Source organism: Pteropus medius, unplaced genomic scaffold (genome assembly GCF_902729225.1).
Source record: "Pteropus medius unplaced genomic scaffold, Ma_sr-lr_union100, whole genome shotgun sequence".
NCBI lineage: Eukaryota > Metazoa > Chordata > Mammalia > Chiroptera > Pteropodidae > Pteropus > Pteropus medius.
This window is the reverse complement of record NW_024349798.1, coordinates 11,694,472-11,708,308: the sequence shown is the minus strand read 5'-3', so window position 1 is coordinate 11,708,308 and position 13,837 is coordinate 11,694,472. Positions and strand designations below refer to the sequence as shown.

The window sequence follows — 13,837 nt, the reverse complement described above, 5'->3', positions numbered from 1 at the left end:
AGGGCTGCTGGGCAATAGCTGGACTGTGGCAGAGGCACCTGGGAGGAAGGTGGGAGAAGAGGAAGGCCTAAGTAGTGGGCATCTGGGGCCTTCATGGACCATGGAGGATGCACAGCCACTGCTGGAGACGCCACTTAAAGCATAGGTGAGAGGAAGAAATACTCTAGCTTCCTCTTCCTCCTACCTTCTAAACTCAGCACCCACTGGCCAAACCAAGTGGCAAGACAATGACATGGGGGCCTGAAAAATAGAGTTTGCAGGGGAAGAGCAGAGAATAAATTTGAGAGCAAGAGGCAACTGAGTGGTAGACACTTTTGAACTTGTTGAACCACCTGGAATTCCTTCCCCCAACCAAAAGTATGGGTTATTCCCTCATGTCCTTAGGTGTCTCTTCAAATGTTCCCAGAAAGAGGCTGTCTGACTACTCTATACAGAAGAGTAAAACCTCCACCGTGGCAGACTGCTAGCGGGTCATCAAAATCTATCCTCGCTTCGTCCTAGACAAACTATATTCCCAGCCTGCTCTGCAGTGGCCAAGTGACACAGTTTCCACTACTCACAGGTGCCTTTCACTGGCCTGATTCACCCATTTCTGTCATCTGTCTGGCCCCTGCAAGCATCTGAGGTCTGAGTCCCAAGCTCTAATGCCTCAGCATAGCACATCTGGCCTTCACCCACATTATACAGGCGTCTACAGTACCTCCTTTATTAAAAAAGTGGGAACCTTTTCTAGCACCAAAGAAACAAGGACGGCTAGAACAAGTATCTTGTTTCCTGCTACAGGCTTGCCCCACCCTCTGCTGAAAAGCCATTTTCACGCTTTCAGGAGTGAAGCAAAGGACCCATGGAACCAATAAGCTGGATAATTATGGGCTAAGAACTGACAACTCTGAGGCCAAATCTGAGTCTTAACTTATGAGACATTGGGACCAAACACCTTTGAAACAGCCAAAGGTCACCTTCAGCCAAGAGGTACCAACCAGCAATACCAGATCTTAATATGCTTGGACGGTTTGGTGACCCTTAGTGAATGACCACTGGCCCAAGCCCTCAGCCACCCCAGCTATCAAGGACCCTCCCCAGGACCCGTAATCTAGCAACTGAGTGGTAGACACTTTTGAACTTGTTGAACCACCTGGAATTCCCGTGGGGGACAGCACTGTGGCTTCCGGCTCCCTCCCTGTGGCGAGCAATTTCCTACCAGCTGTTAAACATTTTTATCGCCACCCCTAGAGAGAGCTCAGTACTTTCTTAGCACCTTCCGAAGACATCCTTCCAAGGTCTCTTTCACCAGAAGTAGCTGATCCGCAAGTTCATGAATAAAACAGAGAAACACAAGAGGGAACTGAAAGCATTATAGGGATGGGGGCTGGGGGAGTGACTTCCCCTCACATCAAAACGATGGGCCCAGGGTTCCCTTGGCACATGCACTTCCTCCAAAACTAATTTTCTACAGAAATGAAATCGTTGCCCAAGGTGACCCAAGAAAGCAAAATATAAATTCTGCTTTGAATTAAATGCAATCAACCATTTTCAAAAATCCCCACTGAGGGTCAAGGAAGTTGGTTTCTCTAATTTTACAGCTATGGGTATATAAATGCCACCTGCTTTTCAACTGACTGTGAAGATATACAGACAGCAGAGGATGGGGTTCGGCTCCCCAAGAGAATGAGCAGCATGTCCTGAAGTCTGGGCCCTTGAGTCATTATTCTGAACGTAGTTTTTCAGTGCCTGGCACCTTGCAATACAAGGTGCCACGAGGATGAGTGAGGATGGACCCGGTCCTTGACCATCGAGAGAGACAAAGAAAACAGGTAGTGCCATACTTGGCTGTGATGAGAGAAGGACTCAGGACTACAGGAGGGGTGCCTAGGGGAGGGGGACTGCCCATCTGAACTGGGTGGGGAGCCTGAAGCTTCAAGAGAGAATAGATCAAACCCATCTGAATGGCTATTATCAAAAACACACAACACATCGAATGTTGGTGAGGATGTGGAGAAACTGGAACTCTTGTGCACTGCTGGTGAGAATGGAAAACAGAGCAGCCAGTATGGAAAACAGTATGGTGGTTCTTCAAAAAATTAAACATAGAATTACTATCGGATCCAGCAATTCCACTTCTGGGTCTCCAGGCCCAAAAGAATTGAAAGAAGGGACTTGAACAGCTGTTTGTACGCCCATGCTCACAGCACTGCTATTCACAATAAGCGGTAAGTAGAAGCAACCGGGGTGTTCGCTGACAGATGAGTGGATAAACTAAGTGTGGCATAAACACAAAACGGAATATTAGTCAGCCTTAAAAAGGAAGAAAATTCTGACACATGCTATAAGTGCATGAACCTTGAGGACATTATGCTAAATTTAAAATGCTCGACACAAAAGAACAAATATTGTATGACTCTACATAAAGTACCTAAAATAGTCAAATTCAGAGAGTGCACAACTGTGGTTGCCAGGGGCTGGCGGAGGAAGAAATGGGGAGTCATCGTTTTACAGGTGCGGAGCTTCAGTGTGGGAAGATGAGATGGTGCTGGAGGTGAAGAGCGATGATGGCCGTACAACGGGAATGTGCTTAATGCCTCTAGACTGTACACTTAAAAGTCATTAAATCTGTCATTTTTATGTTACGTCTATTTTATCACAATTTTAAAAAGAGAGAGAGTGAAAATCGAAGTTTGAGCAGCGACCATTTCGGCGCGGGTCGGGGAGGAAGGAAAGCAGTGGGGAAGAACAAAGGGTCCTCCCAGCCGTGAGGACTCCGGACCTGAGAAGCCAGGGGCGCTGTTCAAAACTTAGGACTTAACCATCTCAACTAGACAGAGGTGCTGAGCAGTGAAAAGACAGCAGTCCTGAAGACCCCTCCCCAGAGTGCCCAGCGTCAACGGTGTGGCTGCTGAACTGTGAGAGGTCCTCGGGGAGGAGGGTCCCCAGGCAGGGGTTGTGGTAGGAGGGGAGAGTGTGGGGGTCAGGTCATGGTTTCTTTATCGGCTGGACAGAAGTGTTGCAATGTCTTACCTGCCGGCCGCATGTGAGCCCTGGGTGGGTGGTAGGGTTTAGAGGAAGCGCAGAGACAAAGCGGGTAGGGAACAGACCCCAGAAGCCATGTCAAGGAGTGTGTTCTCTGTCCCAACTCTAACGAAGAACCGTGAGAGAGCTTTGGGCGGAGGGGTTAGAGAGCAAGTTGGTCTAAGACCATAACATGCAGAGTGGGTTAGAGCTCATCAAGACTGAAGGCAGAAAGACATACCCAGGGGAGAGAAGAGAACTCACTAAGGATGGAGGAAATGGGAGTGGATTAGGACTGAACAGGGTGCTTTGTGAAGAACTAGTTTAAGCAAAGGAGGAGGAGGAGGAGGAGGCTGGGAGGAGGGCCCAGGGCTGTCCAGAGGACCCACGTGAAGGGCAGAGCCATTCACCAAGCAAGGAACAGGCACAAGCAAGGAGATATGATGAGAATTCGGTCTTGGAGACTCTGACGAGACTGTGGTTCATCCAAAGAGACACTCACAAAGACCTGCTGGAGATATGGCTTAGAGTAATCAAAACAGAGATAGCAATTTCACCAAGGAATTCAGAGAGTATGTATGGAAACGAGAGACAACAGAATCTGGGAATGAAGAATATTATTTGAGTACGTAGATATGATAGACCAAGATAAATCGGCAAAGAAGTAGAAAGTACGCCAAGAGGTTGTGGCATTGCAGAAGGGAAGACAGTGTTTCAAGGTCAGAGGGTCACTGGTGCCAAAGGTTGCTGGACAGACAAGGAAGATTAAACTTAAATTCTACAGCAAGTCTGTCTCTGGTATGTTCTGAATCATGTCTATCGCCTTGTAATAGACTGCCAACACATAACCTGGTGATAACATATTATTGATTAACAAGAACAGCAAATTCCAATGTCATGCCATGAAATGCCACTCCTATGAACTGTGTCCCCCCAAAATTTATATGTTGAAATCCTAACCCCCAAAGATGATAGTATCAGAACCATGAGGGTGGTGCCTCAGAAATAGCACTAGTGCCCTTATGAAACAGGCTGCGGAGAGATCTCTCGTTCCTGCCACCACACTACATTCTCTGTTGGCTGCTTGGGCTTTCAGCAGCTGCAAAACCCACCAATTCTGAGCCAAGCCTATGCAGAGCTCTCGATCACTTTTAATTAATTTTTAATTAATTTAAAAATGAATTATTGCTCTCCCCTCAAAAATTAATCACTTCCTTTGTAACACTTTGGAGTGATCCTGGTATAAGGTACCTCAGGAATCATGAACTACAGTACCATGCACATTAAATAATGTTCTTCCTTTCAACTGAAATCTATATATTGAACATACTTTTATGGAAGAACCTATATATTTCCAGACACTAAGCTAGGAGCTGGAAAGTCAAGAGGAAGTAAAACAGACATGGTATCCTGAATGCCCAAAGTTTACCATCTAGTGGAGTATAATATGGTCAAAAGACAGCTAAATATGGTGTGATGGTAAGATAAAGTGGAATCAATCACCCTGTCTTTGCTCTCTAAGACAGGGGTTGGCAAATTTTTTCTATAAAGTGCCAAAGAGTAACTATTTTTAACTTTACCAACCAGATGGTCCTAGTCACAACTCTGCCTAAAAGCAGCCATAGATAGTAACTAGGTGAACGTGTGGGCTATGCTCCAATAAAACTTTATTTACCAAAATAGGTGGCAGACATAATTTGCTGACCTCTGCTCTGAGTGATCATAAGTTGTTTAATATTTGATGCTTAATTTACTCATGAATTCAAATTAGGGGGAACATGATCTTTTAGACAGCCCCCTCTTTCTAGAAACAATGTGCCATTATGGATAAAAGTAGAAGCTTCAGAATCACGATCATGTAGACCTGAGAATGAATCCCAACTCTGCTATTTATTAGCTCTAGAACATTACGGAAATTATTTCATTTCTCTGAGCCTTATTTTCTTCATCTGTAAAATGGGGACACCATCATTTACTATGCGGAGTCATTTCAGGAATAAAAGGGAATAATGAACGTGAAGAGTCTAACAAATCCTCTGGGTCACAGGAGCTGCCCGATACGAGCCCCTAGCAAACACTAAGAAAGCTAGTCTGGTCGACCAATTAATCAGAGCAGAAAACATCCTGGTGTCATTTCCAAGATTAATGTGCTAATCACGTCTCCCCTCCCATTTCTGGAGCATGCGCCTCTGACTTTATTTTTAAGCTGTCTTACTTTTCTCTGTTGTTTAAGTTAGGGTGTTTAGGGATGCACATAAAAGGAGATAAAACTCAAAGTGGCTCATAACATTAGGGAATTTGTTATTTCACATAACATTATGTCCAGAGGTAGAGAAGTTCTAGAGTTGGTTAATTCAGTAGCTCAGTGACATTATCAAGGATCCAGATACTTCCCATCTTTCTGAGTTGCCATCCTTAGTGCACTGGCTTTTGTCCTCAGACTTGTCCCCCTTCCTGGTTGCAAGTTCATTGTCAACAGCTCCAAATATCACAGTCTAAGCAATGACACAAGGACATATGACGAGCCTTCTCCAGTGTCTCTGTTTTAACTAGCAAGGAGACATCTCAGAAGCCCCTCCACATACTTCTCCTCCCTTCGCTTTGGTCAGAATTGCTTCTCATGTCTATTCCTCAACCAACTACTGATAGGCTGACAATTATTACAGCTGGCCTGACCTGATCCAGATTCATTCCCCTTGGAGCTAGCTGCAGGCCTGAGGTTCTTGGCTACCCAACATCTGAACAAAATCAGTTCTATGAACAAAAAAGAAGGGACAGAACTGCTGAGTGGTGAATAACCAATGTCTGCTATAATTACTCACGCTAACCTGCATAACTGGAAGAGAAAGTTCAAACAAACTAAAGGACCAGACTCTGAAAATGTGGACTTCTTCCTCACCATCACCAAATCAATCGTTTGTATAGACAAATCCAGTCACTTGTCAAAGTAAGAGGAAATGGCCCCACCACACAGCAGACTCTCATTTCTGGGGTTTGACTGCCAAGGAGACACATAGGGTGGCCTCATTCCAAGCCTCTCTGGGTCCTTTATAACCTAACTATCTGGACGATCTGTTCAAAGGCATCTCAGTTTGGAATGGATGCTGCTTTCCTGGCCCGCCAACAATACCCAACAAAGTGAAGATGAGTCGGGGGCATAATGCCTTAAAATCACGTCTGCCTGACCAGCATTTCCTAAGTCAAGTAGGTCCTACATTTGGAGCCTTATTTTGCCCCTGCGGCTTTTTCCAACTGTAGAGCCTCTCTGATGAAAAGGTAGGCTGAGCTCTCAGAATTCTCACTGAGTATAAAAGGAAAAAAATGAGAGTTCAGGGTCTGCCAAGGAGGAAGAGCACTGGGAAACGCCTCAAGGATTCTGCCGTGTCCTGGACTGAATAGTGTCCCCTAAAAATGCATGTCCGCCTGGAACGCCAGAATGTGACTTTATTTGGGAAAAGGCTCTGCGCAAATGAAATTAGTTAAAATGAGGACCCACTGGAGTGGGGTGGGAACTAAATCCAGTATAACTGGTGTTCCTTTAAGGAGAGGAGATAGGGAGACACAGACACAGGAAGGAAGGCCACGTGAAGACAGAAGCCAAGCTCGGAGTGATAAAGCTACAAGCCAAGGAACGCCAAGGATTGCTGACGCCGAGAACTGCTGACAGCCACCAGAAGCTAGGAATGCATTCTCCCTCAGAGCTTCCAGAAGGAACCAACTCTGCTGACACCTAGATTTTAAACTCCTGGCCTCCAGGACTGTGAGAGAACAAATTTCTCTCTGTTGTTTTAAGCCACGCAGGGTGCAGGAATTTATTATAGCAGCCTAGGAAACTGATATAAGCTGGAAACCCCAAAGAACTACAGGCTAGAAATAAAGCAGAAGCAGAAACACACCAGCCCTCACAGATGCTGAAGCCCAAGTGTGAACTGGCTCGATCCGGGGCTGGATCCGATTGATCTTCCTCTGCTCTGATGGCCTGAAAAGGAACAGTGAATCCCCTCTGAAGAAAGATAACATCATCCCAAGCTTCGAATTACCTCTACAATTCTTCAAACACAACATCTGGCATTCAGGCATGTGCAAAGATAGGGATGTATTCAAAATCAAGATGAGAACAAAAAATAAGGGACTTCTGGCTACGGCCAAATGACAAGGTTAACAAATCCTCTCCCCCAAAGGCAACTATAAAACTGGACAAAACTGACAAAAACAACTATTTTAGCACGCTAGAAACTGACTTCAAAGGCTTACAATCTGAGAGGTTTTTATACTTAAAAGCTACTGAATTTTAGATAAGAGCGGAGGGAACAGTAACGAAAGTGCACCCAACTCTCTATGGCGAGCGTCAGGGAGAGGTGGGGGCTGTGGCACACGAGGACACTTCTGTCCCATCTACATAGGCAGGGGCCCTGTGTTCCAGTCAAAGTCAATGGTAAATGTGGGCCCAGTGTCACATATCCTAAGATTTAAGAAGAGCTAGAAAGCCATATTTCAACATAACATCTCACGATTTTTAAACACTGGCAACTTTAAAAAGGTATTTTCATGTACACTGTACAAGGTGCCTGTTTCTAAACTCGGTTCTGCATATGCCCTAAGCCGCGATGACCAAACGCAGCGGCCATGCCTCTGGCAGATTCGCAGGACTATCTGCTGTACTGTGATATTCAACAGTGTCATTCCATTCAGCCATTACTTTGAAGTTCAGCTTTTCCCTCTTCTAAAGGTAATGTTCCTCATCTGTAAACAAAGCAAAGGCAACAGCCTTACGGATTAAGTCCCCGTTTAGTCTCTCCTGTCACTTTCAATGCAGTTAACTGAGCTAGAGTGGTCTACGGAGGAGCACTGACGGGCACCAAGCCTGATGCCAGACGAGGGGGTGGCAGGGAAGAGCCAGGAATCTGACATTGGTCTGACCTGGGTTGGAATCCTCAGCTGTGTGAACTTGGGTAACTTATTTAACTTATTTGAGTCTCCTTGTCATCATGTAAAAAACAAAGACACCATCATCTCCCCAGGAAAGTTACTGCCATGTTGTCATCAAGCACCAGCTCTAGCAGCTCTGTACCAAGGCCCGGGCTTCGCAGGTACTTTCTCATAGAGTCCCCACCACTCCCTGACCCCCCGCAAAGCAGGGTCTGTTATTAACTTTATTTTACGCAGGAGGAAACAGAAGCTCAGAGAGGGGGTTCCCAGAGAGTCACGTGTGACTAGTCACTGAGCAAGGATTTCAACCCTATCGCCTGACTCTAGAGTCCAATACAAAGCGCTAAGCTACAACAGGGGCCTGACCGGGCAGCCGGCAGGGACGAAAGAGCGGAGGGATGCGCATTCCACCCCGTCCTTCTCTTCGGATTTCATTTTCTTCATTCTGCTTGAAAGGGTCATTCCAATGGCTTTAACGACAGCCTCAAGAAGCCACTGATCTGCTCTTTCCCAACTTTCAGCAGTTAAAAGCCCACTTGCTCCCCTCCCTCGTGAGGTTTTTAATCACACATTCAATTGCAAGAAAGGGCTTTTAATCAGCCTGGACCAGTGAATGGTTAATTAACACTGCCAATAGTGATGGCAGAAGCCCTTGGCAGCCACTCAAGGGCTAGGCCAGTTTGGTCTTTCCCCTGCTTCTAACTGTCTGCGAGGCGGCCCGGCACGTCGTCCTCAGCAGGAAACAAAGCCATCAGTCTCTCCGGGATGCAGGTGCAGAAATCATGCTAAGATACAGGAAAGCGGCAAGAACGTGAATGCTGGAGGTGCCTTGTAAACACGTGGGTGCCTCTCTGATTATCGGGGCCAAGTAACAAAAAGATTAGAATTCTAGTCTGGATGGGAACAGAAAGAGCCACCTTCGTGGCCAAAAGGTCAAAGCTTTAGCGGGGATGAGATGGAGGAAAAGGTCAAAAGGTAAAAGAGTGCTGGGGAAAGCAGGACAAGCGGTTAAACATTTATTAGGTGCTCTGACTCGAAGCAGGTCTTTACATGAGATTCTCACCGAATCCTCCTGCAAGCCCCCAGGTAGATGAGATGATCCACCTTTACGTCAAAACAACTAAGGCTCCCAGCCTCCCCGGGGTCAGCTCAGACTTACTCTCACAGTCTGACTCCAAAGCCAGGGTCGCCCCCGTCATGGCCGGCAGCTGCCCTCGCCTGGATAGAAGCAGACCCAGAGCCTCCCCAGTTCATTAACGTAGCGCCCTGACAGACAGGTAAGATGGAAACGAGAAGAAATACAAGGGAAATGGAAGGAAAAGCTACGTCCTCAAACAACTCCCCAGTCAGCGTGGAGCCCTCTGCCATCTGCACGCAGAGCCTAGGGAAGCAACTTGGACATGAGACAATAGAGGCTGCCATTTGAGGTGGCCACGCAGTTGGCAGTGCCATCTACAAGGCCTGAGGCCCTTGATGTTGGCTCTTCCCTGAACCAGCTCCCTACATCTCTGACTTTTAAAGGATGGACCCAGGAGCACAAGAGAAAAACCTACAGTGACAGGAATCCCTCTTGCAGCTGTCCCTTGACCCCAAAAGGAAGCACATTCATTTCTGAAAATGAGCAACTGGTCAGATGAACAAGAGTCAAAGGTTCGTTGGAGGGCAGAGAGGAAAGGGAAGAGAGGTAGACCAACACGAGGGAGAGGGAAAGGCAAAGGGTTCAGCTGGCAGCGAATTTCCACAGACACCTCCGCCAAACACAGTGACGGCTGGTTTTTATCTGTGAAAGGAGGGGAACGAGCCCAAAATGACACATCTTACTCAGCAGTGACACATCAGAGTAACTGGAAAGATTCGCAAATTCAGGGCGACAACCACAGCAGGGTCTGAAAGAAACTTCTCTTTAAAATGTGGGGGAAGGGAAAGGACGTAGGATTTTTTTTATATGATATGAGAGACTTTAAGGCTCGAGTCCAAAGCAAACCACTGTCAACAGTGTCCTCATCTGTCCAGAGGGAAAAGTAAAGGTCCCTACTACTCACAGGGCTGTTGCAAGAACCGAACAAGTTAATTTAGACAGAAGACTAACAAAGTGTCAGGCCTGCACTAAATACTAATAAGTGTTAATAGGTATTATTATTAGCATTATCCCTGTCATTCAGAGACACGGCCATGGTGCATGGGAAATGCTAAGGCAACTTTAAAATGGATGGTAGCAGAAATAAGCTCAGAGATCTGCATGCTTTCTGTTATTGAAGACGGATTTAATTATGAAATATCATGCTATCCCCATGCATAAAATTAAAACAGATTATTAATTTCCCAGCAACTGCCACACCACATTGGTGAAGCACCTTGGCTGCAGGCCCCCAAGGCCCTCAGAGACTACAATGCGTGGCTCTGAGAATTCTGTGCAAAGGATGACTTCATTTAAATGAAGATGCCAGACGACACCATTATCAACAAGTCAAACATCCACATGCATGGACTTCTGCACCACCAGGCCCCACCCCGCCCCCCACCAGTCCCATGCAGTCACTGCCTTGCTAGCTATTAGAAAATAAATAAAACGAAAAAGAGAGAGCAAGGAAAAAGACAGCATTCTCCGGGCGCACCTGGCCGGGCAGTACCTGTTTCGGTTTTGCTGGAGAAGCCCGCTGCCTGTTTGATTGCGGCCGCTGTTAACGCTAGTCCTCGGCTTCTCTTCAAGCCATGCTGCAGGACGGCCTCAAACTGGGCACACAGACAGGTCACCCTGCGAGAGAACCAATGATTCGTCAGTCCAGTAAAGGGAGATCACAACCAGGGTGGCCCCAGCATCTCCAGGGAGCAGATGAGTCGCCAGGTGTGAAGGTACACGCCAGGCACCTGGATCTACAGGTAACTGGCATGTAGTTGGCTTGGGCCGCTCCACACGCCTCCCCGTGCAAGTTCATGTCACGTAACTCAGGGAAGTCCCACACAGTCTGGCCATATTCATGAACTGGTGAAAGCATAACAACAATTCACAAGGAACAAGGGAAAATGGAATTGGTACCAGCTAATTTCAGAGCAAATCAGTTCACTGTGGGGAAGGGTTGGTGTTAATTGTATCTGATTCACAGAATCAACTCAAATTCATATCACATATAGTTTAAGGAACAAGATTATCTTCTAAGAGATTGAATTCGCCAGCCTACCAAATTGAAAACATTGTATAACTTCATGGCCTGTTACATGCACTAAAGAAATAATATGAATTCTGATTCTTGTTCTTTATTCTGTTATAGGAGATTACACTGGAAAGTCAGATTCAGAGTTGGTGGAATTTTCAATTGAGTTACAATTACTGTGCATTTAATCAAATTCATTTCCAAATAACCAAAGAAATGGGAGATTTGGAAACACATTCACCAAGAGATGAGGTCACAGCAACTACACTTGATTCTTAACCGCCTTTCCTGGGGCTCCTACACCCCCCACACAATGGGGTCTGTGCACTTCAGAGACCCTTCCATTCATTTATGCAACAAATGTTAACTTCTCCCATGTGCCAGGCACTACTGGAGGCTCTGAGGATATGAAGATCTCCGTCTCACCACATTTGCACATTCCAGCCGGGGAGATACACACACAAATAAGCTAACCAAACTACAAACCATTTTAGTTGATGAGAACTTTGAAAAAAATAAAACAGGTCAAGATAGTAAGTGGAGACAGGGCAGGAACAGGCTTAGATTCTGTGATCTGAATGGAGGTAACTTTGTAGTTAAGACCAGGATACGACAAGAGGCAGCAAGTGCGACAGAGCAGCCCAGTGCAAAGGTCCTGAGGCCACCACCATCCAGGGCAACCTTGCCTGACTACAGGCATTTCCTGTTCCACCCACCCCCACACTCGTAGTAATAATACTCCAAGGGTTTATCGTTCTGTAGGTGGTAAAATATTTTCGTACCCATGACTCATTAGCTCATCCCATCAACATTATGATAAAGGTAAGAGAGGTATTATTATCTCCAAAGAAAATGAGGCTTAAAGACATTTAAGAGACAGCACACAATAAGTACATAATTAGCAGCAACATCTGTACTCCAGGCCTACCTACCCCCACAATGATCCGAGTGTCTGCTCCGCCCCCTACCACCAAGACAAATATGTTTCGTTCTAAGACAAAAGTTCTCTCCTTTACTCATCTATCTACACCAGAAAACCCTAACACAGAATCGACAAATACCAGCACCTGTACATTTACTCTCAATGCTGTGCCCTTGACAGATATCACTTATCCATCCCAGCAGTCTAGGCTACCACTGCCAATGAGCAAAGCTGGTCCACTTGGCATCTCAAACCTAATACTAGTCCTCAGGTACACCATGGCTCCCAACTCCTACCTTGTCTTTCTGGCTCCCCTGCTCCTGGTGCATAGCATGTGCTCCATAAATGCTTCTTCAGTGGGTCAGTCAGTATATGGGTGATTAACCTTGAACCATGGGTCCCAGAATACTCCCCCACACTGAAACAACCCTTTTTGTCAGGCAGATGTCACTCCTAAATGTTACATGTGCATAGGCTAGTCTCTCTGCATATCCACACAGGCACATGTTGGAGGGCTTTTGAAAGCTGGGACACCAAAACGGTCTCAAGTCCACAGGAACCAAAACAGAGGCATAGCAAAATGAAGCCTGAACAGGGCCCTGTCTCTGGGGGCTGGGAGGAAATCCTGGGCTATGTTTATAGCTCTCCAAAATAAACCACAGCCTATATCTGTAAACAAATCATCTACAAATACAATGATTAACTCAGCAATCCCTGTCTGTCTGCTCAGCTCCAATGCATGAGTCAGTAACTGCCCTGACAACTCTGGGTAATACTAGGGAATGGAATGCAGGTGAACAGCACAAGCCCAGCCCCCAAGGTTTGGGTCACATCAGCAGTATCATCTTCCTGATGCACATAGGTCACGATCAACCTAACACAGCAGAAAACCCAGGTGGGCCCTAGTCCTGTAATTACTTCATTATGCTGCTTGCCTTACTTAACACCCTCCCCATGTCCCCTTTTCACCTCCCCATTTGAACTGAGCTTATATCTACTGGTCATTCAAGACTTCGTTCAAGGGTTTCCTCCTCCAGGAAGCCTTCCTCAATGCTTCCTCATTCTGAGCTTCTTTCTACTATAGCACTTGGCCAAACTCTGTTTCTGATTTGCTTTCCACAGCTGTCTCCTCTTGCTAATTTGAGCTCCCTGACAACAAGAATCATGTCTCATTCATCTTAGTTGCCCCCAGCACGTAGTACAATGCCTGGCTACTGTGGTAAACACGACCACATTGATCTTTCCCCTTGGGAAACTCAGAATATAGACTTGATGTCTATTTAGATAAGGGATGCATCTCAGGAGATCTCATATAATTTGCAATCCAAATCCAGGTCAGTAAAGACTAGCGAATCAAGGAGAATACACATGTCCAACCTCATGAATCTACAGCCCTTTAGCTTGTGGCGAGCACACAGTAGGCTATTTTTATGACCATGTCACCCTAAGGTTTTCCATTTCTTCCCATCTTAACTCAGTTATGAGATAATTTCTACAAAATAGAAGGGGAACCCGCTTTAGTTCAGCTCCTTATTTTCTCGTCTCAGGCTTTCCTGTTTCCCAGAATGCTCTCTGCTAAAGCCTCTCTGGCATCACAGTGGTGGGTTGCCTGTTATCTAATTTCTACAATACATTAATGAACTGGGGCATGTTTTTTAATTAAGTGGGGCAATTAATCAACAGTGAATGTTTTAATGTTTTCAATAAGCACCAAACAAGGAAATCACTTCAAGTTTTTATGCATAGAGCTGTTTATCAGAGGAATGGAAAAACAAAATATGGTGCATTGATACGATGGAATACTATTGGCACTAAAAAGGAATAAAAG

The 13,837-nt window shown here is 45.9% G+C and overlaps 1 protein-coding gene across 6 annotated transcripts in view; it reads right to left on the bottom strand.

Annotated features, from left to right (window-relative positions):
- SNX29 (sorting nexin 29) overlaps nt 1-13,837 on the bottom strand; it is a 440,342-nt gene that overhangs the window by 392,976 nt on the left and 33,529 nt on the right. For 5 of the 6 annotated variants that reach the window (XM_039885359.1, XM_039885355.1, XM_039885360.1 and 2 more), the window contains exon 4: nt 10,566-10,690. In XM_039885359.1, coding sequence (XP_039741293.1) covers nt 10,566-10,690 — 125 coding nt within the window. Of the gene's footprint in view, nt 1-10,550; nt 10,691-13,837 lie in introns of all 6 variants that reach the window. The other variant, XM_039885356.1, reaches the window with a different exon arrangement.